This window comes from Cyanistes caeruleus, chromosome 25 (genome assembly GCF_971803275.1).
Source record: "Cyanistes caeruleus chromosome 25, bCyaCae1.hap1.1, whole genome shotgun sequence".
NCBI lineage: Eukaryota > Metazoa > Chordata > Aves > Passeriformes > Paridae > Cyanistes > Cyanistes caeruleus.
The window spans coordinates 1,924,032-1,948,758 of NC_141725.1; the positions used below are offsets into that span (position 1 = coordinate 1,924,032).

The window sequence follows — 24,727 nt, forward strand, 5'->3', positions numbered from 1 at the left end:
TGGCTTTTAGGAGGAGATGTTGTTGGTTCCAGCAACACCACTCATCTGCTGACCAACCTCTGGGGAGCTCAGCATCCCCCTCATGCCTTGTTTCCTCCTCAAGGACCTTTTCCACCATGAGAAGCCTGAAGGACAAGACTGCAATTACAACTGCAAGAAGGTCAACCAGGTTTGGATACAACCCCAGCCACAAGTCCTTGTGACTCTCCTTACAGAGACCAGCTGGATTCCATCCTGGGGATTGAAGGCTTGGGAGACCCTGGAGAAGCCAAGACCCGAGTCCTCCTCCCCATCCTTTGGCCCATCAGGACTCTCTGGCTCAGCTGAGCCCTGCCCACACTGGATCTGGCCGTGCCTGCTGCCCACACCAACCAAAATGCCTTCAGGAGCAACTTGCCGCGATACCAAAGATTTTTTTTCCCCTGCAGGTAATGACAATCCAAGCTCTGTCCTAAAGACAATTCTCTTGACCAGGGTTGCACCCAAAGGGCATTTTTGTGCTGTGGGGAGCAGAAGCAGAAACGGGGCCCTGGGAACACCTCCAGGGGTGATGGAGGGCAGTGAGGAAGAGGAGAAGAGATCTCCCAGTAAAACCTACCAGTTCATCCTGGCCACTGCCTCTTGCTTGAACTGTGGAAGTTTTCAGGGATTTGGGTCATTTCATGACCTGTGATGCCCCCAGCCACTCCGGTTCTTCCTGGAGTGGAAGTTTTCCAACGATGGCTTTTATACTTTGAAATATCTCTGCCAGCAGTGGGCCAGCACCATCCCCATCCCACCAGGAAAGCAGGAGGCTCTTGGGGTCGGTTTTAAACATTTTTATCCCACTCTGGCACAACCAGAGCCAAGCTTTCCCTGCTCTAACACCAGCTGTGCCAGCAGGACATTGGCACAGAGTGAGAGAAATGGCTTTGCCAAAAATTCACCCTTTTTTCCTGAACATCCCAAGTGTGGGTGGGGAAGACGATCAGCTCCTCTTTACCTCTCTCCCCAACCCATGTTGGGCACTTTCAGTCAGTGCCCCGTCTGCCTGTCCCTGTCACCACCACATGTCCCCAGCATGGAGCTGCCTCCTTTCCCTTGTCTCAGAGGACACCCAGCCACGGGTGCCGCCACAAGGAACATCTCTCACATCTTTGTTTGGCGTTTTTAAAGACAGGAAACTAAAAACGCAAAGAACAAAATTTGGGTTTGGTTTGGGTTTTTTTTTATTTTTTCCCTTTGATTTCTAAAGAAAACAAAGGAGTCAGACAGAATCCAGCCCGGCCAGGGAGAACCCACAGCCTCGGCTCTGCCAGCCCAGCCTCCTCCAGAAAACATTGTTCATTTTTCTGTATAGCAATAGGTGATGCTCGTCCTCATCCCACGCACTCCGAGGGCCACATCTCTGAGTTTTTAAATGACTTTTTCCTTTCTAATTAAATTAATTTATTTTTTTTTGCTGCTGCTTCATTGTTACTCTCATGGGATAAGTTTTATTCTACAGCGAAATGCAATTGTTACTCCTCTGTGTCTTGCAACTATATTTGTTTAAGCTATTTACAAACGTTAAAAAAGAAAAAAAAATAAAATAAAAAAGAGTCTTATGTGTCAGGCACTTTATCCAAAATGTGCTGTGTGCTCTGGAGTTTGTTCCTTGTTCTTTGCAATGACTCACGCAGGGGAAGTTATCAGGAAACTTAACTCCAGCCTGTCAACAGGTTTTAAAAGAGAGAAAAAAAATAATCTCTATTTGTTCATCCTCTACTGGTCATGACTGTGTTGTATTTCTGCAGCTTTCTGTTTCTTCAATAAATTATTTTCTAGTCATTCACCCTGGCGTGTGTGGTGTCCTGTGGTGGTGAGGGGGTCACGTTCCTCTCCATGCCCCTTTCACCACCTCACTCCTCCCACAAACCCAGCCTGGGAGATGCAGGGATCATGCCCAGGATGTTGTTTTCCACCCCCTGTTTTCCACCCCCTGTTTTCCACCTCCTGTTTTCCACCCCCTTTTTTCCACCCCCTGTTTTCCACCTGGCAGTTGCAGCAGTGAGAGCTTTCCCAGAGGAAAGACTTTTATTTCTTGGCACCATCCAGGTCCTTCTGGCCAGAGCCCAAGGGAAACACTTTAATTCTCACAAACCCGGTGCAGATGAGGCCAAAGCACTTGTAAAACAAACCCATCAACTCACATGTGCTGCAGGCAGGGCCAAGCCCCCGTGGATGATTTAATTGTGCATCTTTTTACCCAGATTTCTTCTCCTGCTGTGCCTTTTGCCACGGCACAAGCACTGCTGGCACAGACTGAGGCATCTTCCAGTGCCACTTTCACCCTTTGTGGCACAGCAGGAGAGGAGATGAAAGCTAAACCATCATTTTAATTAAAACCAAAACCCTAATAAGGGTGATCCAGTTCACACACAACTTCTCCAGCAGCCACTGCTGGTGGCCCTGGCTCTGTGGGATGTGTCCCCTGTGTCCACCAGGCAGAACTTATCCACATCCCCCCCAGAAGTGCTTTTTGGGACTTTGCAAAGCCTGTGGCTGTAAGTTGTCCCCAAAGGTGGGGACACCAGACCTGGGGAAGTGGTGTGGAGATGGGACAAGGCACATAGAGAGCACTGCCCCTTGTGCAGGGACAGCAAAGGCAGGGGCTGAGAGTGGTGGGGAGTGCCAAGGAGGGCTGCAGGAGCCAGGCTGGTCTGGCTGGAGAAGAAAAACCTGCAGGTGATCAATCAATCAATCAATCAAACCTGCCTGCTTCTCCAGAAATTAGGGGATATTTTAAAATTACACTGCTCGAGTCTGAGCCACCTGGGCTGGTGGAGGTGACCCTGCCCATGGCAGAGGGTGCAATGAGATGAGCTTGAAGGTCCCACCCAAACCTCTGCAGGATTCTGTGACCTGTTTGATGACAGAAAAGCCACAGGATTGTCACCAGCCCTTGGTGGAGAACACAAAAGGTTCTTCATGCAGCCACTGCAGCTCAGTCCCCTGTGGGTGGGAATGAGCAGGGCTGAGGGGCTGCACCCACACCCAGCCCACGCTGCTCTCCATCGGGACATTTAATTAATTCCAAGGTGCGTTAATGAGTCTGGGTCAGCAGCGCTGCTTTTGTGGGTGCAGCCTGGGGTGGGATGAGCCCCACACAAGAGGAAGCCCAGGTTCCAAGGACTCAGCAGAGGGAAGGGGCTGTGCTGCCAGCCAGGGGTCCCAGGGCGAGGGGCTGAGCCCAGTGGCAGTGGTCAGTGGCTTCCAGAGCTTTCCAGCACCATGTGCAGCAGTGTGGGGCCATGGGGCCACTGCAGGGCCCGGCCCAGGGCTCAGCACCCGCAGCAGGAGCCCCCCAGGCTGGGCCAGCCCCTCTGCAACCGCAGGGGCTGCAAAGCCCCCAAGTAAGATTAAAGGTGGAGGGAAGAGCCAGGTGTGCGCCCTGCTGAGGGGCTACACCGAGGGGCAGAGCAGGGAGGACACGGCCGGGGTGCCCTGGGGTGGCAGGGGACCCGGGGAGGTGCCGTGGGTGGCCCTGGCACGCAGACTGTCCCCGCGGGTGATGAGGCCGGCGTAGCCCTCCTGATGGGAGAAGGCGTAGCTGGAGCGGCGGTGGAAGGAGCCGCGGGGAACGTGGGATCGCAGCTCCACCGAGGGCTCTGGATCTCGCTTGGCCTTCAGGTGGATCTTCTGCAAGGACAGCAGAGATCAGGGCTGGGGACATCTCCCAGGAGAGCCCTCATCCCAACGGGGACATGAAGGGAGAGCAGGGGCACCTCCACCAGGGCTGGTTTGGCTCCCAGCTTTATGACTTGATTTTCCATGGGGATGAGGAATCTGGGGATTCTCCTGGGGATCTGCAAAGCTGATGGATCTCTGGAGCACAGTGTCAACCCCTGCTCCCACAGGGGCTTTGGACATCTCCCAGGCAAGCCCTCAGCCCAAGGTGGGACACGCGGTAGTCACAGTGTGACAGGTAAACCCTCCACCAGGACAGGGTTTGGATCCCAGCTCCACCATGATCTCCTTTTCCATGATGGGATGTGGGGACTCTCCCGGGGGCTACAAAACTCTCGAGCACAATCTCAATCCCTGCTTCCACCTGGGACTCTTTTGAAGGTATAACCCACAGCCCTGGTGGGGGTGAGCTCCACCAAGGCTGGGGTGGCACCAGGACCTGCAGCAGACCCCAAACCCTCCTGGGGGGTCCTGGAGGACAATTCCTTACTGCAGCCAAAAGCAGACCCTCTACAAGAGCTGGGTCAGGTCTCTTGGCCCAGCCCCCCTGCTGGGCCATGGAACAATTTTGGGAGAGAGCCCTGGAGTGAGAGTTGGTGCCAGTGTCATGAAGGACGAGTGGCACCACCAGGGATTCCCAGCACCACAGCCCAGGCTTCCCTGGGCTGCCCCTGCCATCACCAATCCCAGACCCCAACCCTGGGGGGAAGCAGGACCTGTCCCTGCCAGTCCCCCCCAGCCCTCACCTGCTGGGGGGTGGCTCTGCCCAGGACAGCACGGAAGGCACGGGCAGCGAGCGAGGGGATGGTGTTGGCCACCAGGGACAGCAGGACCACGAGCAGGACATAGGGGTCGGTCAGGGCATTCCAGCAGGCATCTGTCAACACAGATGTGATGTTTGGGTGGGGAAGGTGGAAACAGCAGAGGGAACAAGTGTTGGGGGACAGGCCAACACGTGCTGAGGGTTCTGAAGAGGAGATGGCACCTAAACTGGTAAAAGTCAAGACAGCAGTTGAAGAAGTGGCAATGAGGAGATGATCTACAGGCTGGGAAACAGCTCCTAGCACCAAGGCCAGGGAAGGGAAGGGCCATGGGGATCCCCAGGGCACCTCACCTGGGAAGCGGAAGATGGCAGGGGCAATCCTGAAGGCATCAACGCTTTGGGTCAGGAAGGAGAAGAGGCAGAAGAAGAGCAGGCTGGCTGTGACCATCAGGAAGGACAACACTGTCCAGTACTGAGTGTCCAGGACAATCTGTGGGAACAAGGGCAGAGCGGGAAGAGCACACGGTCTCATGAGGCCCATGGTGACCCTCTTCCATCCAGCTGCTTCATCCAAATTCCTCCTCCATCTCAGGGAGATCGTCCCCCAGCCATAAAGCCACTGCAGACAGTGCCAGAGCCCAGGGACCCTAAAGAGCTGCTGTGGGGCAGGATGAGGAAGAGCAGATCAGTGCTCACCTCCACGAGGACCGACAGCAATGCTGACAGGGCCACTGTGACAGAGAAGGACTCGTAGTCACCCACAGCCTTGGTGCCCACATGGTCCTCAAAGGCCCAGAGCGTGATGTAGAAGCTGATGAGGGAGGTGCCCACCCCGTGCAGGAGGGTGACACCAAAAACGCGGTAATTGAAGAGCTCGTCCTGCTGCCCGACCATGTAGAGCTCAGGGAACTCCAGGCTCTTCTTGGCACTCACGTCCTGCTGGGAGAGCATCCCAGAGGGGATGCAGAGACTGGGGGAGCTGGATGGGGCTGCCCCACCCCACACACCCTCTGGAAGAGCTGCAGTGGGTCCCTCTGCCCAGTGGCTTTGGGGGACTGGGGACAGGCACCCCAGGACCGGGGGTGAGCTCCAAATGCCCACCGAGCTGCCAATGCCATGTCCTGGCACAAAGGGCTGTGGAGATGGGTGCAGTGACTGCCAGGGTGATTCCCAGGGTGGCACAGCAAGCCCGGGAAAGCCGTACCTGCTCCAGAAGGCCCACGGAGAGCACGGGGTAGGCAGTGTAGAAAATGTTGTACAGCGCAAGGAACCAGCCCTCGTACAGAGGCTAGAAGGGAGCAGGGAGAAGCCGTGAGCTTGGAGGTGCTTTGGAAAGACTCACAAAGGATGTCCAGGCCCCAGGACACTCAGATCCAAGTATGGAAATCCCCTTGGACTTGTCCCATCCCCTGCATCAGCCCCAGATTTTCTGTAGGGTTGTGCTGCAGACAGAGATGGGGCTGGAGCTCCACATGTTGTCACAAGTCACACTTGATGACGGCCTTTGGGATCAAAATTCCCATTTTGGAGGAAACCAGCTTAATGCACGTGGGATCCTGCATCTGTCCAAGACTGAACTGCAGCTCACAAGGAGATCCCGAGTTTCCCCAGGGTGCTGTCCCAGTCTAGCCAGGTGAAAAGCAGATAACCAGTGGTGTCTCAGTCAGACAATCACAAGAAATTGTGGTAAGGGAGGTAAGGGAGAACAGGGTAAGGGAGAACAGGGGACCAAGGTGGTGATGTGGACACGTGTCCTCCAGACAGCCCCAGGCACGATCCCTGCAGGGGATCCTGAGCAGGGGGAGTTGTAGCTCTGGTATAGAAACCTCCACAGGAGGGATGTGACCCCTGCATGCCTCACCTGGGCCGTGAATCCGCTGTGGAAAGCAAACCACACCTGGGGCAGGAGGCCAGCAAAGGTCTTGTAGAGGAAGTACCGGAGGAACTTGCAGATGCGCAGGTAATTCCAGCGGCCGTGGACGAGCAGCAGGCGCTGCAGGAAGGAGAACTGGGCCAGGGCGTAGTCACTGCACTGCACGGCCTGCAGCCCCTCCAGCCCGCTGATGCCCACCCCGATGTCCGCGGCTGCGGGTGGCAAACGCACACGGGGAGGTTGGGGGGGAGCTGGGGGCTTGATTTCCCCATGGGCTGTCCCGAGGAATGTGAATCCAGGAGTGACGGAAAAGGGAAGAAGCCCCCGCTCTCCCATGTCCTGGATATTCCAGGTGTGGTGTGCCAAGAGCACAGCCCCGTGTCAGGGCTGCTGGGAGGGGCAGGGATGGCTCTGCCAGCTGCCCACGTTGGGGTTTGAAGGTTCATCAAGGTTCATCCCAGATGCCAAAAGCACATGGGACACCTTGCACTTGTCTCGGGCTGTCCCTGTCCTGTGCCTCTCGCTCCCTCCCAGCACAGGTTTGGGCTTCCCCTCCCGGTTCCTCACCCCAAAGAGGAGGGTGAGGTGGTGGAGATGACAAATGGGGCAGCACCATCACCAGTGGGATACACCAATGGAGCCCTGACCTCCCCTGCCCGAGCCTCACTTTTGATCATGTTGACATCGTTGGCGCCATCCCCGATGGCCAAGGTGACGGCCTTCTTGTGCTTCTTCACCAGCTGCACTATCAGGGCTTTCTGCTTGGGGGTCACCCTGCAGCAGATGACGGCCTGGCAGCTGGTGGCCAGGTCCACAAAGGCCTTCTCCACCAGACCTCCCTGGTCCTGCGAGGCCTCGGCCCCATCACAGCACAGCCACCGCCACGGCCACCCCTTCTTCTCCTTCAGCACCTCTCCCGTGTGGAGGATTTTGTCCTTGGGAAGAGCACACGTGGCTGGGACCTCTCCCATAGCCCTCAGAGCCCTCAGCTCCTGAGCAATGCTCTTAAATGCCCCAAAAGAGTGACTCTGGTTTTCTCCAGGTTCATCATGGAGCAGGTGACCATGAGCCCAGTATGTCCCAGTATAATATATATATATAAAATATATATAAACATGAGAGTTTGTGGTCACCACCCGGCCTGTGTCACCCCAGAACACTGAGCAGCTTTGGTCAAAGCCCCCCAGCACCAAATGCTCAGTGCAAGGTTCTTCTCCTCTCCACCCTTCACTCCCCAGCCCCAAACGGGCTTTTCCCTCCTTTTGGGCAGGAGGAGCACCGTGTCCTGCACGTTCTGGTGCCACCCAGGACTCTGATACCACCAGGGCAGGAACAACCATCAGGCAGGGAGCAGAGAACAGCATCCAGGTGCCACCTTACCAGGAAGTCCCCGCTGATGATGATGGCTCTCTTGTGGCACAGAGCCTCTGGGCGCTCCTGGGAGGGGCGGTGGCTGCACGGGGTGTCCCCACCGCCACTGAGGTTGTTGTTGCTCTCCCAGTAAGCCTGGAGGATCTCGCTGTGGGAGGGAGTTGGACATGAGCTGGGGACACTGGGAATGCTGGTGAGACCTACAGTGGGCCTTGGTCATCTCAAAGCTAGGGAGATGGGACTGTGGTGGGGACAAAGAGGAGATACCAGATCACTGATACCAGAAATCAGCCTGGTTTAGAGGCTGGAGAGAAGCTTTAACCATTTCTGGTCAAAGCCTGCCAAGGAAGAGCATGGGGTGGGAGAGGAAACAGGTGGGGAAGCCTGGAAAATCATCAGAGGAAGACCATGGACACCCAGGCTGGCACAGGGAAGGAGAAGCACCTCTGGCTGAGCTGAGCTCTGCCCACTCTGCCCCAGTTCCTCTGCCCTAGAGTGTCCTCAGCAGGGACAGCAACATCCTGAGCCAGGAGGTGACCATTCCTCACCTGACCTCCTTCTCCTCCAGGATCTCCATGTCGTCCGTCAGCAGCCTGCAGGCGTAGCCGATGTTCATTGCAGTCTCTGCAACAGCCAGTCAATGGTCCGTGGTGCTGCCCCCCAGCCCAGGGCAGCCCCCAGCCCTTGGTTCCAAGAGCCCTTGGTGGGCAGCAGCTCCTTCCCCTGCCTCAGTTTCCCCTGGCAAGTGGGATGTGCTGCTATTGAAGAGTAAAGGGAGCAGCAGGACCCGTTCCTGCCCACTCCCAGTGGCTCTTCTCTCTGGTCCTGGTTAGGGGAGAAGCAGCAATGTGTTGGGGGGGTCTGGGGGTGCCTCCACTGACCTTGTTTGTCTCCTGTCAGCACCCACACTTTGATGTTGCCCAGTTTCAGCAGCTGGATGGTCTCGGGGACTCCGTCTTGCAGCTTGTCCTCGATGGCCGTGGCCCCGAGCAGCTGGAGGGGGGTGACTGGGTGTCATGGCACAGGGCAGGGCAGGACACGGAGGTGGGAATCACCCCTGGACCCAACCAGCAGCCTTTGCTGGGGGTAGACACAACTTGACAGCTACAACTTGACGGCCTGGTGACCACTGGTGTCACAAAGTCACCCCTCGGGGAAATCCTCCCACCCAGGGAATGGGTGTTGGGTTGGGCACTTCACCTCCTCATTCTGGAGAGCCAAACCCCACATGCCTGCCTTATGGGGCACAGACAGCTCCTGCTGACCCCGGCCCCATCCCACCTGCAGGTTCTGCTCCATCTCCTCATAGAGCCTGTCCAGCTCCCGGGCACGGTCCTGCAGCAGCACCGTGGCCTCGCGGTGCCTCCGGCTCCAGGCGTGGAACTCGGCCTCGCTCACCTCCCTGCTGGCCACGCACAGTGTCCTCAGCGTCTCCTCTGCAAAGCGCTGCGGGGAGGAGACATCAGGACTCTCCTTCCTCCCCAGGATCACTCTCACAGGACCAGGGCATCACCCCAGGCCAGCCATGGCAGAGCCAGAGATGCTGCAGGACCTGTGAGTCTCTCTCAGGGCTCTGACTTCCTTCCCCCATCCTACAGCATCCCCATGAGCATCCTTGGATGCAGCTGGTCCATGCAGAACACCCAAGGTGGATTCCATGCCCTCTTACCCCCTGTCCCACATGCAGGTGAGGCTCCTAGAGCAGAAGGCAGAACCAAAATCCCTAAGGCAGAGGGAGGAAGAGCAGCAGGGCACTGACTGCAGGACACCCAGCCCAAAGCCAGCAGGAGGGAGAACAGTCCTGTCACCCTGGCTGGGTGGGACTCACATCCAGCGCCGTCTCGGTCAGGGTCTCGCTGGGCCCTCGGCTCCGCAGCCTCTCCAGGATGACGGTGTCGGCACCCTTGGTGTAGAGCCGGATGGTGCCCTGGGGGTCTCGCACTGGCAGGGAGGGGAAGGACACCTTAGGTCCCCTCAGAGATGGCTCCCAGTCATTGCTGTCCCTGCAGGGTGGCTGCACTGGCCTGTGCTGGCCCCCAGAAAGCACCACAGGGCTCGCTGGTGCTTTTCCATGTGTGGCCATGGGAAGCACAGGAATATCCCCAGATCGGCACCACCACGGGGCAGAATCAGGCCTCAGGGACTGTCAGCTCCTCACACAACTCCTCTGTGCCCTGGATTTACTTCCTCCCTCCTGGCTGCTCAAACTCTTCTCAGCTGGTGAGCAAATCCACAGGGATGACCAGGATGACCCTTAGGAGCCCTGTGCCAGCTGTGGCCACCTGCAGCCATCCCAGTGCCATCCCTCGTGGGGCTGAGCACAGAAAGGAGCCTGGAGGAGCCCCCTGGGACAGCCCACCCCACTCACCCAGGACAGACATCCTCTTGCGGTCGCTGTTGAAGTCCAGCATGGCCAGCACCTCGTACGTCCTGGTCCTGCCCAGCTCCCTGATGGTGATGCTGTCCTGGGTCCGGGCCAGGAAGACGTAGCCCAAGCTCCTGGCTGCCAACACCAGCGCTTCCTCATCTGGGGAAGCTGCCTGGTAAACCAGCTGGTCTGCAGGAGAGGAGAGACTGATCACCCCCAGCCAAACCACACTGGGACAGCTGCAATGCCCTGTTCCTGCCCAGCAGCAGCTGGGACACGTCCAGCCTGAGCTACCAGGCTGGGCAAACTCAGTCCTGCTTGTCTCATCTGGAAAGGGACTGGGGACAAGGCCTGCAGGGACAGGACACAGGGAATGGCTCCCAGTGCCAGAGGGCATGGCTGGATGGGATATTGGGCAGGAATTGTTGGCTGGGAGGGTGGGCAGGCCCTGGCACAGGGTGCCCAGAGCAGCTGGGGCTGCCCCTGGATCCCTGGAAGTGTCCAAGGCCAGGCTGGGAGAGTTGGACACCTTAACTCAAAGGTGTCTCCACCATGGCAGGGATGGAGCTGGATGAGTTTTGAGGTCCCTCCCAACGCCAACCATTCTGGGATTCTGTGATCCTTTTTGCTCCAGCCAGGATTATCCCCCTTGTGCTTCTCTTCCAACCCATGAGCTTTTAAACACCCCAAAACACAAATCCATGGCCCAGGGACAGTGTCACGAGCCACCCCTGGGCTCTCACACCCGCTGAGCTTTGCTGGGTGCTGCCAAACCCCAGCACGGCCCCAGAGCCCCGAGGGGCAGCTGAACCCACCGCCCCTGTCCTCCACCATGACGGTGTGGCAGAGCGCCAGCAGCCTCAGGAACTCCCTCAGCACCGGGTCGCTGTCCCTCTGAGCGGCTTCCAGCAGCGTCACATCGCAAACATCCACCTTGTGCTCGCCCCCCGCCAGCCACGGGCCCTGCCAGAGGCACAGGAAGGATTCAGGAGCCCGGTGGCACTGGGCACAGGGCTGTGTGTCCCCAGGAGCACCGGGGAGGTGACACCGTGGCACTCTGCTGCCTGAGCCTCAGCCCAGCTCTGCACTGCCCACACCAAGGGGCTGAGGTAAAACAGCTGGCAGTGAAAAACCCTAAAAACCAGAACTGCATCGTTTTATAACCCCAGTTCCTGTCCTGAGTGGCAGCTGAGGAGCTGCAAACTCGCCAGGCCCCTCTGAGAGCCTGGACCCTGCTGGTGTCACCGCTGTCACCGCTGTCACCAGGGGCACGTGGCACATGGGAGGGGGGACTCACGCACCGGTGGCTGTTTGTTCTCCTGGCCTGTGCCTGCACCTGCCAAAATAAAAATAATCTAGTCAACAGAGGGCTGGCAGGGGGCTGGGAGCAGCTTCTCTGGAGGGACTCCTGCTGGCCAAAACCCCAGCAAAACCAGCAAAAAGGCACCAGGTCTGCATCTGCTCAGTGTCAGACTCCACCGAGATATCCAGGCCTCGCTTTTTTGGCTTTTTGTTCAGATTTTCACCATGATTTTAACATTAAAAATTCAGGTCTGCTTTCCTGGGAGATTCTGCATTTGGCCAAAGACTGCTGGGATTAGGGTGATGCTGCTCCACAGAAGTGGAATGTGCTACACCTGGCAGGGAAAATTTGGCTTATTCCTGCCTAAAAGCTTTGCTAGGTGTTTTTGGCCCTCCTTTTTGCTTTTATCACTGTCCATTTGTCTCAAGCACATGATATTTATCTCAGGAAAACAGGGCTTCATGCTAAAGCTTGAGCCTGGCCTGCTCATTAAATTTCACTAATTAAGCATCATGACAGTTCCCAAAGTGAGCCAAGAGCTGGAGTAAGTGAAGCAATGAGAAGAGGAAGGACTTGGTGATTTTCAAGGTTTTATTGGGAAAACCAAGCAGAATCATTAAAAATAATAAAATTTTAAATGTAAAAAAATGGTTATAAAACCCAAAAAATCCCCAAAAAGACAATTTTTTTTTAAAAAAAAAGCAAAGAGCAATTGCATATGTTCACTCTAATTAAACAGCTTAAGGACAATGATCATTTCCTCGCCTCCTCCAAAGGTCCCCTGAAAGCCTCAAAGTGCCCAGATTTGGCAGCCAAGCTGGAGATTCCCCAGAAAATGATACAAAGAAGAAAAGCAAGAGCTCCTTTTTCTCTACAAGACCTTAAAAGAAAACAAAAATCCCCGGGCTCTCCTGGCCCCTCTCCTGTTTCTCCTCTGCCTGGCCCAGCATCAGCTCACGATTCCAGGTGGGATCCACCTCACCCACACCGTGCTCGGTGTAGCTGCCCCAGGGTCCTACCCCAGGCTCCCTCTTTTATCAGAGAAAACTTTTCTGGTCTGCACTGCCCGCACCAAGGGGCTGAGTGTAAAACAGCTGGCAGTGAAAAACCCTAAAAACCAGAACTGCATCGTTTTATAACCCCAGTTCCTGTCCTGAGTGGCAGCTGAGGAGCTGCAAACTCGCCAGGCCCCTCTGAGAGCCTGGACCCTGCTGGTGTCACCGCTGTCACCAAGGGCATGTGGCACATGGGAGGGGGGACTCACGCAGCAGCTGACTTTGGGCCATGAAACCTCTCCTGGTTGGAGGCCAGGACTGTGCCCTGACTCACACTCTGGTGTGCTGGGAACACCAGACCAGTGGGATCTCACGCTGTGGTGGCCCCAAAAACATGGGGGATGAGGGCAAGGAGAATTCCTACAGCACCACCTGCACCACCACCACCACCAATCCCCCTGTCCCAAGCCCTCAGGAGGGGTGGGAAGGACCAGCTCCAGGTTCATCTGAGCCCCTACAAACTTCTCCCAGCCTGGGTTACCGTAGATGGTCCCGTTGACGCAGCATTTCTTGAAGCTCATGATGTTCTGTGTCAGGGTGCCTGTCTTGTCTGAGAAGATGTACTCGATCTGCCCCAGCTGGTCGCTGAGGCTGGTGCTCCTGGCTTCGGCTGGCATGTCCTTGGCACCATAATACATCTCCAGGTCCCAGTTAATAAAACAGCTGTTCACCAGGTAGATGAATTCAAACCTAGGGAGTCCAGGAGGAGAAAACAGGGAGAAGGAGATGGTGTTCCTCACAACCCAGGGGCACTGACACAGGAAGGAGAGGCAGGGGGAGGTCCCCACCTTGATCCTACTGCTCTGGGCTTGGGGGACACCAGAGGGTTTTCATTGCTCATGGCCAGACTTCCAAAAATCTCCTCACCCACCAGGTCCCCTCTGGATTCTGGTGAATTTGGTGACCAAATTCACAGATCTGGAGGTCCAGTGAGGGGCCCGAAAGTTTGGAAACAGCTTTTTCCAACATAAATGGTGATTGTTGCCTGCACAGAGAAGCTGTGCCCTTCTCCTCCCCCACCCTGCTGCTGTCCATATGAAGCCCAGGAATATCTCAGATCCTGCTCCCAGGGAGCTGCACCTTCCTCAGAGCCATCCTCAGCCTGGCCACGGTTCCCAAACTGCCCAGGGCTTGGATCCCTGGTGTGCTTTTCCCCTGGGAAGATCTCCAAGCAATCCTTGCTGTTTGTAGGATACAAACCCATCCACCCTTCCCCTGTCCCAGCTAAGGGAGCACCTGGGAATCACCTTGGCCACACCTTGACCTTCAGTGCAGCCTCATTTTGGGGCTGTGACCCAAGTTCCAGGTGAGGGCAGGGGGTGGGTGCTGAGCCCTGATCCCTGCCAAGCTCCGTGGTCCTTACGTGATGTACATGGACATGGGGATGATGACGCTCAGCAGGATGGTGAAGCCCCAGAAGTTGAGGAAGGCCTGCTGGGCAGGGCTCGTGTGCTTGTAGAGGGCAGCCAGGTAGCTGTGCTTCTCCTGGAACGTCCTGGCCCAGAACCCAGAGGCGACAGCGAGGCCCAGAGACGTCACCAAAAGCAGCAGGAAGATCTGGGGTGGGAAGCCAGCATGAGAAGGTCCCAAGATGAGAAAGTCCCAGGATCACAGAGCCCACCAGACTCTTCTCTAGAAGGCTTCAGGGAGAGCTCAGAGCCCCTTGCAGGGCCTAAAGGGGCTCCAGGAGAGCTGGAGAGGGACTGGGGACAAGGCCTGCAGGGACAGGACACAGGGAATGGCTCCCAGTGCCAGAGGGCAGGGCTGGATGGGATATTGGGAAGGAATTGTTGGCTGGGAGGGTGGGCAGGCCCTGGCACAGGGTGCCCAGAGCAGCTGGGGCTGCCCCTGGATCCCTGGCAGTGCCCAAGGCCAGGCTGGACGGGTTTGGAGCAGCCTGGGATGGTGGGAGGTGTCCCTGCCATGGCAGGGGCGGGACTGGATGGGCTTTGAGGTCCTTCCAACCCAAATCCTTCTGGGATTCTCTGATTCTCTGAACACGTTAAACCCAAGATATTTCAGGCCAAATATTGCAAGATGAAGGAAAGCAGCACCACCCGAGCAAGAGGTCTCTCCTGAAGAGCCCTGTGAGCCACTCCAGGAGCAGAGCAGAGGTGTTGGCACCCACCACGATCACCAGCCGGTCCATCAGGTGGTCCAGCTTGGTTTTCTTCTGCTTGATCTTTCCAGAGTTCATCATAATTTTGGAATCAAACCCTGGATAAGAAACACATCTGAAGTAAAAATGCAAGTCCCCAGGAGGTTCCCCTGCATGTTAGTGAGGCTGCTTCCCTCCATAGTGACACCTCTCCTCCCCTGAAGAGCCCAGAGGAGACCCTCCCTCCAGCAGTGTCCACTGAGCCGTGGCTGCACAATGTGATGCTCACAGCAGCTCACCCTTCCCTCTCCCCACAGCCCCGCATGGCCCAGCCCTGCACTGGATCCGGGGTGAGGAGAGCTTCGACCCCACCTCACCTCCCACCACCCATCCCATCCCATCCCATCCCATCCCATCCCATCCCATCCCATCCCATCCCATGGATCCCATCCCATGGATCCCATCCCATGGATCCCATCCCATGGATCCCATCCCATCCCATCCCATCCCATCCCATCCCATCCCATCCCCACCAGGACACACCGCGGCAGCTGCTCCGCCCTGTGCCAGCCAGGAGCTGTGGGAGCGCTCGGGGAGCTGCAAACCCGGCTGGTGTTCATTCCTGTCCCCCCGGGCCGGGCAGGGACACTCACCCGCGTACAGCACCAGCCCGTGGCACAGCGCGGTGTTCCGGACGCGGCAGCCTCGCAGGAGGATCCGGCCGCTGTCCAGCCCGTGGCTGCGGCCCCGCCAGCGCAGCGCGCCCGAGAAGGTGAGCATGCGGCTGCTGGGCTCCTCGCACATCACCCGCCCTGGCACACGGAACGTCAGGGACCACAGGGAGCCTTCCTCCCCTCGTGTCCCTGTGACTGAAGGGTTTTTGTGTTTTCCAGGTTCTGCGCTGCGTTAGTGACTCTGAACTTCACACAAAGCGTTAGTGGGTTCTCCTCACAGCTCAGGCACACACACAGATCCTTCTCCAGCCCCACAACCAAGGACACCGCTGCAGCTTTGGGCCCAAAAAGTGTAACCAGCAGGGAACTGAGGAGAGCAGTCTGGGAGGATGGGACTGCATCACCTGACACTGTAATTGGACAATTAACCCCAATATGGAAATGGACCAAAAGTTATCAAAGTGTGAAACCTCGTGACTCAGAGTCCATCCTGAGTCCATCTTTGGTGGAGCCAAAGCTCCACAGCTTTTTAATAAATACCTGCTTTATTCCTTTACTCTGTCTAGCCTCTGTTCAGGGAGCCTCTCTAGGCACCATTCCCCCCAAAGAGGGGTGCCTGGGGCTTCCTGGGGAGCTTCAGAGTTTGTCAGGGCATCTCTAGGTGGGATTTGGATGGCTCAGGTTAAGGCTAAGGGAGGTGCTGGGAGGTTGGTCAGTGCAGGAACCTCAGTGGGCTGTGAACTGGAGAAGGTACAAACACAACCCCCTTCATCCCCAAGGCCTTGGAGAGGCGAGTTCTGCACCCTGTGGAGGAGCAGCAGGGGCTGAGCTCAGATTTGGGAACCAAGAGCTTGGTTCCAGTGGGAAAATCAAGATCCAGGGCAGGGGGAAGGTGCACAGCCCTGGTGGATCCAGCACAGAAGTGATGGGAAGTGCCTCCCCACCAGGCCTTTGGCTGCCAGCCTCTTGTTGGACCGATGGAGATGAGATCAGAGAATTCCCAGGGCTGAATCCATCCCATCCCATCCCAGTGGGATTGGCCACATCCTCCCCCACCCAGCAGACTCACCATCGAAGGCAGCCATGCTCTCCTCGCTCCCCAGCTCCTGGTGGGTCACCAGAAGGGCCTGTCTGAACTTCAGGTTTGTTTCCCTGTAAGCAGGAGCCAAAGAAAGGAAAATAAAGCAACCCTGTGGAGTGACAGAGCTGTTCATCCTCCTGTCAGCCCGTGGGACAGAGACAGCCATTAATTAGCAGGTAATTACACAAGTGGTGGCAGTGAAATGCCAGAGAGGGACCTGTCATGTCACACCTGGAGCACTCGTGCAGGAAGAGCCCAGGCCCAGAGACCCTGCCATGAAATCATCCAGCACAGGGAGGGGGGAGAATGGGCTGGGAAGGAGCTGGGAGATGGAGACACTGGCCTGAGGTCACCAGGTGCTCTGTAGAACCCTCACCAGGGCTTTTGGACTCCCATTCTCAAAATCTGTGGGTCAAATCCACTTTTCTGGGGTGTCTGTAGGTTTGGGTTTTGGAGGTTCTCCCACATCCTGCAGTTTCCACTGAACACTCCCAGCTTGGTCTTCAGCCTCTGTCTGTGTCCCTGTTCCTGTGTCCCTGTCCCCATCCCTGTCCCTGTCCCCATCCCTGACCCTGTCCCTGTGTCTGTCCCTGTCCATGTCCCTGTCCCTGTCCCTGTCCCTGTCCCTGTCCATGTCCCTGTCCCTGTCCCTGTCCCTGTCCCTGTCCCTGTCCCTGTCCCTGTCCTGTCCCTGTCCCTGTCCCTGTCCCCGTCACCATCCCTGTCCCTGTCCCTGTCCCTGTCCCTGTCCCTGTCCCTGTCCCTGTCCCCGTCGCTGTCCTCACCCATCAATGTCAGCGGTCTCCACATAGCACAGGCTGCTGGGCTCGGAGCTGCACAGCAGGAGCAGATCAGCCTTGAGGAGCAGAAAAGGCAGCGAGAGCAGCTGGATGAGCCCGTGGCCAGCGATTCCCCCAGGGCACAGCCAGCTCCTGCCACCCTCACCGGCACGACGCTGTCCTTGCGCAGCCGGACGATGTCCCCGACGCAGATGTCGCGCCACTTCTGCCAGCGGAAGCTGCGGGGGATTCAGGGGACAGATTTTTGTCCCTGCAGAGCAGTGGGACTGGGGGCTGGGGCTGTTTCAGCCTGTCCCCAATTCCTGGAGGATTTGGGTCTCTGGGTTCTGGTGCCACCTCTGGGGGCTGAGCACCGAGGGTGGCACAGGACCCGTGTCACATCCGTGTCCCTGGGGGGTGACAGGGACTCTCAGCACCACAGGTGGGGAGAGCTCATCTTTCCCTGGAGCAGTGCTGAGCAGGGACACGGCTCAGACTGGAGGAATTCTGTGGCCAAGGAAAGCCTCCCCCAGCACAACACAGCAAACTGGGGCTTTGCTAAAGCTGCTGCCCTGACTGGAACACGATCCATCCCACAGGAGGACCTGCAGCACATCCTGGGGGTGATGGGAGCTTGCAGAGCCCGGGACAGTCCCACCAAAACCCTTCTCAGCTGCTGGAGGATCCTCAGCACTCCAGGTCCGTGGTTCCAGGGAGGTGTGGAAAACACAGGCAGAGCTCCCAGAGCTCCTCACCTCTTCCCATCCAGGATTTCACAGGGCCTGCTGTTGATTTTCCTGTCACTGCGGTGACGGCCCTGCACACAGGAGAGACAGAGAGCCCAGGGAAAGCTGTGGGCCATGCCAGCCTGTCCTGTCCCACAAAAACAAACCCCCCTGATGCCACCACCTCCCTCCTCAGCCCCAGAGCTGCGTTCTGAGCCATGGGAAGATGTGTCCTGATGAATAAAGAGGCTGAATTCCCCCCCAGGTATTTCTAGGGACCAAACTGGCACTATAAGGCAATAAAGATGACAGAAATGGGGGTTGGGACCCCAAGGAAAGCAGCCAGGACACCACATCTTTCCTGAGGGAAAATAAAAATGTGGATGTGGTGCAGATGACACCTCAGGACTGATGGGTGGCAGCAACCCTGAGCTCCTCAGCTCAGCTGACAGCAAAGGGCCCCTCCCTGGCAGTGTCCCCAGGGCCACCCCCCACTCACAATGTCATCGATGAGGTCTCGAAGCCCCCGGATGATGAGAAGGCAGCTCAGGGGGAACAGCAGAGTGTACCAGGGCAGCGTGGAGATCTCAGGAAAAGTCTGGAGAAGGAGAATTTTACACCATTGACTCAACTCCTGTCCCACCTTGGGACACTTGAGGTGACTGAGTGACTCCCTCGCTCCCAAGCCAGTGCCCGAGGGTGGCAGGAACCCATCTCAGAACCATCAAATCAACACCTCTGTTACAGACACCTCTTCTGGTGGGTTTCCACCTCTTGTTAAAGTGTGGAATGCTCCTGGGTCTCTGATTTTGGAGGGATTAATTTCTGATTTGTGGTCAATGTGAGCTTAGCCTACATGAAAACAAAACTCATTTTCTAGAATCAAGAAAAGATTTGGGTTGAAGGGATCTTAAACTCATCCAGCCCCACCCCTGCCATGGCAGGGACAACTTCCACCATCCCAGGCTGCTCCAAGCCTCATCCAGCCTGGCCTTGGGCACTGCCAGGGATCCAGGGGCAGCCCCAGCTGCTCTGGGCACCCTGTGCCAGGGCCTGCCCACCCTCCCAGCCAACAATTCCTTCCCAATATCCCATCCAGCCCTGCCCTCTGGCACTGGGAGCCATTCCCTGTGTCCTGTCCCTGCAGGCCTTGTCCCCAGTCCCTCTCCAGCTCTCCTGGAGCCCCTTTAGGCCCTGCAAGGGGCTCTGAGCTCTCCCTGGAGCCTTCTCTTCTCCAGGTGAGCACCCCCAGCTCTCCCAGCCTGGCTCCAGAGCAGAGGGGCTCCAGCCCTTGGAGCAGCTCCGTGGCCTCCTCTGGACTGGCTCCAGCAGCTCCACGTCCTCCTGATGTTGGGAGGTTTCAATTTAAGGAAATCACACTTCACACACGTTAAACCCCGGAGTTCCCGAAAGGCACCGAACCCCACGGCAGAGCCACGTCCTGGGACACCTTTTATCTTCCTCTGAACCCCAGAGATCCCCCCTGGGCAGAGGCCTGGCTGGAACTCGCTGTTCCCGAGGTGCCCAGCCCACCTGGAGGAGGATGACAAAGACGAAGTAGACGTTGGCCATGCGGTGGAACTGCTCGTAGAGGTTGAGGGGCAGGAAGGTGAGCAGGTTGTACTTGGCTGTCCTGATGGCATTGCCCTGCAGGAGAGAGGGGTCACAGCACTGCCAGGGTCAGCTGTGGGACACCAGGGACCTGCTCTGCAAATGCCAAAACCTTCTGGTGTTCTTAGGATTTGTCACAGCACAGGAGATGCCTTAAAAAATTATCAAAGCCATAAAGGAAAACAGGGATTTACCAGATCCAAGGGCAGCGTAAAATTGAGAACAAAATCATTTTCTTGGGGGTTTGTTCCCAATGTGGGCCATTCAACAAGAGCTGGAATCTTGGATTCCTGTGGTTCCCTTGCAGCTCAGAATATTCTGTTATTCTGACTGTGATCTAAAGCCCAGCTCACTGACCTCAATGTTATTTAGCTAAAAAAAAGATTAAAATCTGTTTTTGCTCACTCCACGTGTTTTGAAGAATCTTTCTCTTGATTAGACCACCAGACTAAAAAGTTTCCTTCACTCAGCCCTGCTCCTCTGACAGCTCTGGGGGGCACCAGGCAGGGGGGAGCAGCACTTTTTCTCCCTGGGGATTGTGAGTGACTCTCCACCCCTCTGGAGCATCTCTGCCGTGTCCCCCAGCCAGCTACCGGCTCAGGGATGAGGGGCTGGGGAGGGGAAGCCCAGGGCTCACCGAGTATTTCCTCTTGCTCAGGCAGAAGACAGATTTCTTCTTGCACTGCCTGTGGTAGCCGCGGTCGTTGGCCCTCACCTCCCAGGTGAAAGCTGGAAAAGCAAGAGGAGATCCAGCAGCGCCCGTGGGAGCCAGGCCAGGCTGCACCTCCAGGGCACAAGGAGCAGCCATGGGCACTGCTGGGCTGGGGCTCAGGGTCAGTGACAGGGACACCAGAACATTCCAGAGCTGCAGGAATGCTGCCCACACCTCCCCCCGAGCCCCAGGGTCACCCCTGGGCTGGGGGTTTGGTTCAGGGTGCTCAGGCTGTGTGCAGGATGAGCCCCCTGTGCTGTTCCAGTCACGGGCATTCCTCTCCCAGTTCCATTTCTGCCGTCCCAGCGCAGACCCTGCCCAGCAGGGAACATCCCAGCCCTGTTCCCAACACCTGCCCCAGCTGGCCCTCTTCACCCCCTTCCTCTTCATCCCAAATCTTCTTCCCCATTTCACAGCCGTGCCCCACATTCAACTTCCTCACAAACCACATGAAAGCAGAGAAAATCCCCAAACCCCCGCTGCACACTGACCTGGCTGCTGCTGCTGCTTCCCACCTGGGCAGCCTGTGGCTGTGTCCTGCTCAGCCATGCTGCCACCTCCGCCAGCACCTGGGGACAAGGACAACCACAGAGGTTTGGAACACTGAGCAGTGACAGCGGGACCCCATGGGGATGCTCCAGCTTCCCGAGGCTCCAGGGCAGGGCACCCTGCAGGAAGAACATTCTGCCAAGCAGCCTTTCCCCATCCCAGCTGCCTGTGACAACTCAAAGACGTTTTTGCCCTCTGGGGGGGGAAGTTACTGGAAATCATTTGAAGTCGTTGGGGAGGAACTGGGGCTGTCCCTGCCCTGCCATCCCCATCGTGCTGGGAGAGCAGCCACCTCCATCAATGACAACGTTTCCCTCATGCTCCGTGGCTCTGTGACCTTCCTGCAGGGATGCTAGGGAAGATTAATTAATGTTTGTGAAGCGCTTTGTGATCCTCACATGAAAGGAGCCAGCGAGGGATAAAGCATTAATTACCTTATTATTAAATAATCCCACCAGAAGTCAGTCCCTGCCGTTATTTCTTATCTCATTCCTTTGATCACTCTTTCCGTTCTTTCACCCAAAGTATCAACTTTTCTCTTGCTCCTCATGGGTATTGGTTTCTCCCAACACACCTCACAGATGCCACTGCCTGGGCATCCATCCATCCTCATTCCAGGTCGTCTCATTCCAGGTCAAAGAGACCCAAACACCTCGGCCCCTGCAGCCAAGAGCTTGTCCAGAAAAACTGTGATCCACAAAATCCTTTTGTACCACCCAGGACTTGGTGCTGTCACTGTCCTTGGATCCTAAATGACCCCTGAGCTCAGCACACACAGTCCCAGAATGGTTTGGGTTGGGAGGGACCGTAAAGCCCACCCAGTGACACCCCTGCCATGGCAGGGACACCTCCCACCATCCCAGGCTGCTCCAAGCCCCGTCCAGCCTGGCCTTGGGCACTGCCAGGGATCCAGGGGCAGCCACAGCTGCTCTGCGAAATTTGGACCCCAAATGTTTCTTTTTGTTTTCACAGCACTGCTGAGGAGGAAGGAAGGGGTTCAGGGAGCTGCTGGAGGTGTGGGACACTCCTGCTACATCCCAAAGCTCCTACTCCCATTTGTCCCACAGATAAGGGGGAGCAGGAGGAGCAGGTGGATACCTGGAGGGGTGAGATCTCTTCCACACAAAAAGCCCACAGAAGCCCCTGGGTGCCCAGACTGGCTGTCACCACTCAGGTTAGGCAAAATAGGATTTGACACAAATCTCCCACCTTGCTCCCTGCTGTGACCCCACTCGTGTCCCTGTCCCAGGGGTGCTGCACTGGGGACACCTTCCCCTGCAGACCAACAGGGCTGGGTCTGATTGCAGAGGGACAAAGGAGGGGACAAGGGAGGGACACCTGAGCCCTCCGTGTCCTGCTCCTGGCAAGCACACTGGCCTCTCTCCTCCTACCAGAGGGATGGGCTCCCCTGGAACTGGGGTATGGGGGATCTCCCCAGTGACCACAAACAGCCCAAGGGATACGGGCCCAGTGGAGGCAGCTGCTCTGGAGGAAAATCCAACAGGACACAAGAGGAACCTCAGGGTATCCAGGATGGAGAAAACTGAGTCACCTGCTCACAATCCCTGATCCATCCCTGGAAGTGTCCCAGGCCAGGCTGGACGGGGCTTGGAGCAGCCTGGGATAGTGGAAGGTGTCCCTGGTCCTGGCAGGGGTGGAAAGGGATGAGCTTTAAGGTCCAACCCAACCCATTCTAAGGTCCCAACCACGGGCAACCATGACAGGGGCAGGGGTGGCAGCTGGGATGGGTGATGGCCTGAGCCTCAGCCAAGCTCCTGATGGAGAGGCCCAGATTCAGGCTTGGAAGTCCAGAGTCAGGATTGCAAAGGGGACAAAGGCCAAGGTGACACAGCCCCAGCACTGAGACAGCTCCAAGGCCCAGGGCCCACAGCAAGAACCAGGAGTGTGGCCAAGCTGGAGCCAGACCCACCTTGGGGACTTGGTCTAGAACTGAGCCCAGGCTGAGCTTCCTGAGCCCAGGGCTATGGGGGGGCCCAGGGGGCTGCTCAGGGCCAGTAACCCTGGTTGTGCCCTCGGGGCTCTGATCAGGGGCTCAAAGCCCTCACTCCTCACTCCAGGCTTTATTTGAGGCTGACAGTGAGAAATGCCAAGGTGTTTTCCTGGGCTCTGTGCTCCAGACCAGCAAGGCCAGGGCTGGACCCTGCCCTGAGTCTCACCAGCACACACTGGAACTCCTGGGTTTATTTGTGGTTATCCTGGTCCCCTCAGGCTCAGGCTCAGGCCTGAAGCTGCTGATCCATCACGTCCCCACCGTGCCTGGCATCTCTGAGCCCCATTGTGCCCGGCAGGATCAGCATTACACCCTGCTCTGCTCAGCACCCCCGTTCCCAAACGGTGCCAAACAAAAGCACAGCTTGTTCAGCACCTGCAGCTGGCACAGGCAGGACACTCCATGGGGCTGAGAGCCCTGCAAAGGCAGCCAGGAGTGCTCCCTCTTGCCAGGGCCTGGGGCAGGGGGAAAGGGGAAAAAAAAAGTGATTCAAAGCACCGGAAAAATATTTTCGAGGAGGTATCCGAGAAACCTCGGTTCCAAGAAAGCTCTTGACAAACCTCACTCATCACCTGAGTAATCAGAGTAAAAACTGCACTCTGGGGAGGCGGGAGCAGGCTGGAGGTTGGTGCCAGGGCTCCGTGCCAGCCCCAGCCACACGGGTGGACACAAACCCAGCCCGGAGCTCCCTGGGGGGGCAGGGAGGGTTAGCGATGGCCAAAGGCACGGGACATCCTGGGACCACTGCCCCACACCTCAGCCAGCCCAGCAGGGAGCTCTGAACCCACGAGCTGATCCCCCAAATCGTCCCCCGGGATGAACCGGCCGGTCCCGCAGGGAATGTCCCATCCCGGAGCTCTCCGGCTCTGAAACATCCCCGCGGTGCTGCCGGGCGCTAAAAAGCCCCAAAGCGGAACTTTCTCACCCCAAAAATTCCCTTCTGGGCTACTGGAGGTTTGCAGGGCTGAGCAGAAGTCGGGTTTAAGGAGGACCGGGCACGGCGCCACGAGGGTTTGGCCCAGGCTGGTGAAACACGCGGAGATTTATGTCCCTGGCTGATCCGAGCTCTGCCACGGGAATTCTGTGCAGGTTTTGTTCCTGAAACCACCGGCTCAGCGCCGAGCTCTCCCTCCGTGCCCGAATTGGTGTGAGAATCCCCGGGAGCTCCGGGCAGTGCCCCCAGCCGGGGGTCCCTGCTCCCCTCTGTGCCCTTGTCCCGGTCCCGGGGCTGCCACACGCTCCCGTCACCCCTCCCGTGGGTGCTGCTGCTCTTTCCCTGATCCCAATGGCCCCGTGGGACTCCAGCCCCCACCGCCAACCCCGCACGGCCCCGGGCCAGCCCGTGTCACGACAGGCGACAGTGCCAGCGGCCGGGCTGGGCGGGTGGGCGCTGTCACCTCCCGTCCCCGGCACGCAGGAAACGCCCCCGCGCCCCGGCCGGGCGGCTCATTAAACCTCTCCAGGGTTATTTCCCCGGCTCCCAGGACGTGCCCGAGCCATGAGTTTCCCTCCTGTTTTCCAGCAGCCTGGATGTGAAAAGGCGGCCCCGCCATCCCCGAGCGCTGCTCCGTGCTCGGCATCCCCGGCAGCCCCGGCCGAGGGGCGGCCCCGGCCCCTCGCTCCTGCCGGGGGCAGATGCGGCTCCCCGGAGCCCCCAAGGACCTGCCAGCCGTGTCCCCTCCCTGTCACCGTGCCACGCTCCCCTCGGGGTCCCCGTACCTGCACCGACAGCCCCGGGCAGCGCCGCGCTCCTGTCGCCTCCGCCGGACTGCTGCCACCCGGCTGTGCCACGCGGGCCCGTGGGGACAGCCCCTGCCACTCCCCCGGGGTGTGCCAGCTGCCCTCCCCTCCTGCCCTCCCCTCCTGCCTCCGCTCACACCGAGCCGGCTGCCGCGGGACCGGCCCGGGCCCCGGGACACGGCCGGGGTGGCCCTGTCACCGTCCCAGGGTGGCTCCAGACTGGATCCCAGGACAGGGGGGTGCGGGGCAGATTTGGGCAGCTTCTGGGGAGCACCGGGGACCCCCAGAGCCCCTCGGGGTGTGGCG

At 57.8% G+C, this 24,727-nt stretch overlaps 1 protein-coding gene across 2 annotated transcripts; it reads right to left on the bottom strand.

The window, feature by feature from the left end:
- Positions 1-1,184: 1,184 nt before the first annotated feature.
- ATP8B3 (ATPase phospholipid transporting 8B3) lies at positions 1,185-24,476 on the bottom strand. 2 transcript variants are annotated; one of them, XM_086862650.1, is made up of 28 exons: positions 24,401-24,476; positions 20,613-20,690; positions 20,047-20,138; positions 19,332-19,445; positions 18,298-18,396; positions 17,829-17,890; positions 17,240-17,312; positions 17,080-17,150; positions 16,283-16,365; positions 15,193-15,351; positions 14,570-14,658; positions 13,805-13,998; positions 12,923-13,131; positions 11,385-11,419; positions 10,899-11,046; positions 10,084-10,272; positions 9,544-9,656; positions 8,997-9,161; positions 8,597-8,708; positions 8,264-8,339; positions 7,725-7,863; positions 7,012-7,279; positions 6,333-6,556; positions 5,676-5,759; positions 5,168-5,407; positions 4,823-4,961; positions 4,455-4,585; positions 1,185-3,660 (listed from the first exon to the last, which is right to left on the bottom strand). In XM_086862650.1, the coding sequence occupies exons 2-28, from the start codon at positions 20,668-20,670 to the stop codon at positions 3,424-3,426; spliced, it is 3,603 nt and encodes a 1,200-aa protein (XP_086718776.1). In that variant the 5' UTR covers positions 20,671-20,690; positions 24,401-24,476; the 3' UTR covers positions 1,185-3,423. The 2 variants fall into 2 exon arrangements, with proteins under 2 accessions (XP_086718776.1, XP_086718775.1); XM_086862649.1 differs by having other exon boundaries at positions 5,168-5,410.
- Positions 24,477-24,727: the final 251 nt, after the last annotated feature.

Bases quoted from the DNA above. Each gene is read 5' to 3' on its own strand.
- ATP8B3 (XM_086862649.1), bottom strand. From the start codon at position 20,670: ATGGCTGAGCAGGACACAGCCACAGGCTGCCCAGGTGGGAAGCAGCAG. The intron at 5,411-5,675 runs GTACGGCTTTCC...ATGCTCTCCCAG, and splicing joins CCGTGGGCCTTCTGGAGCAG to CAGGACGTGAGTGCCAAGAA. The intron at 3,661-4,454 runs GTGAGGGCTGGG...CTGTCCTTGCAG, and splicing joins GCAGAGCCACCCCCCAGCAG to AAGATCCACCTGAAGGCCAA.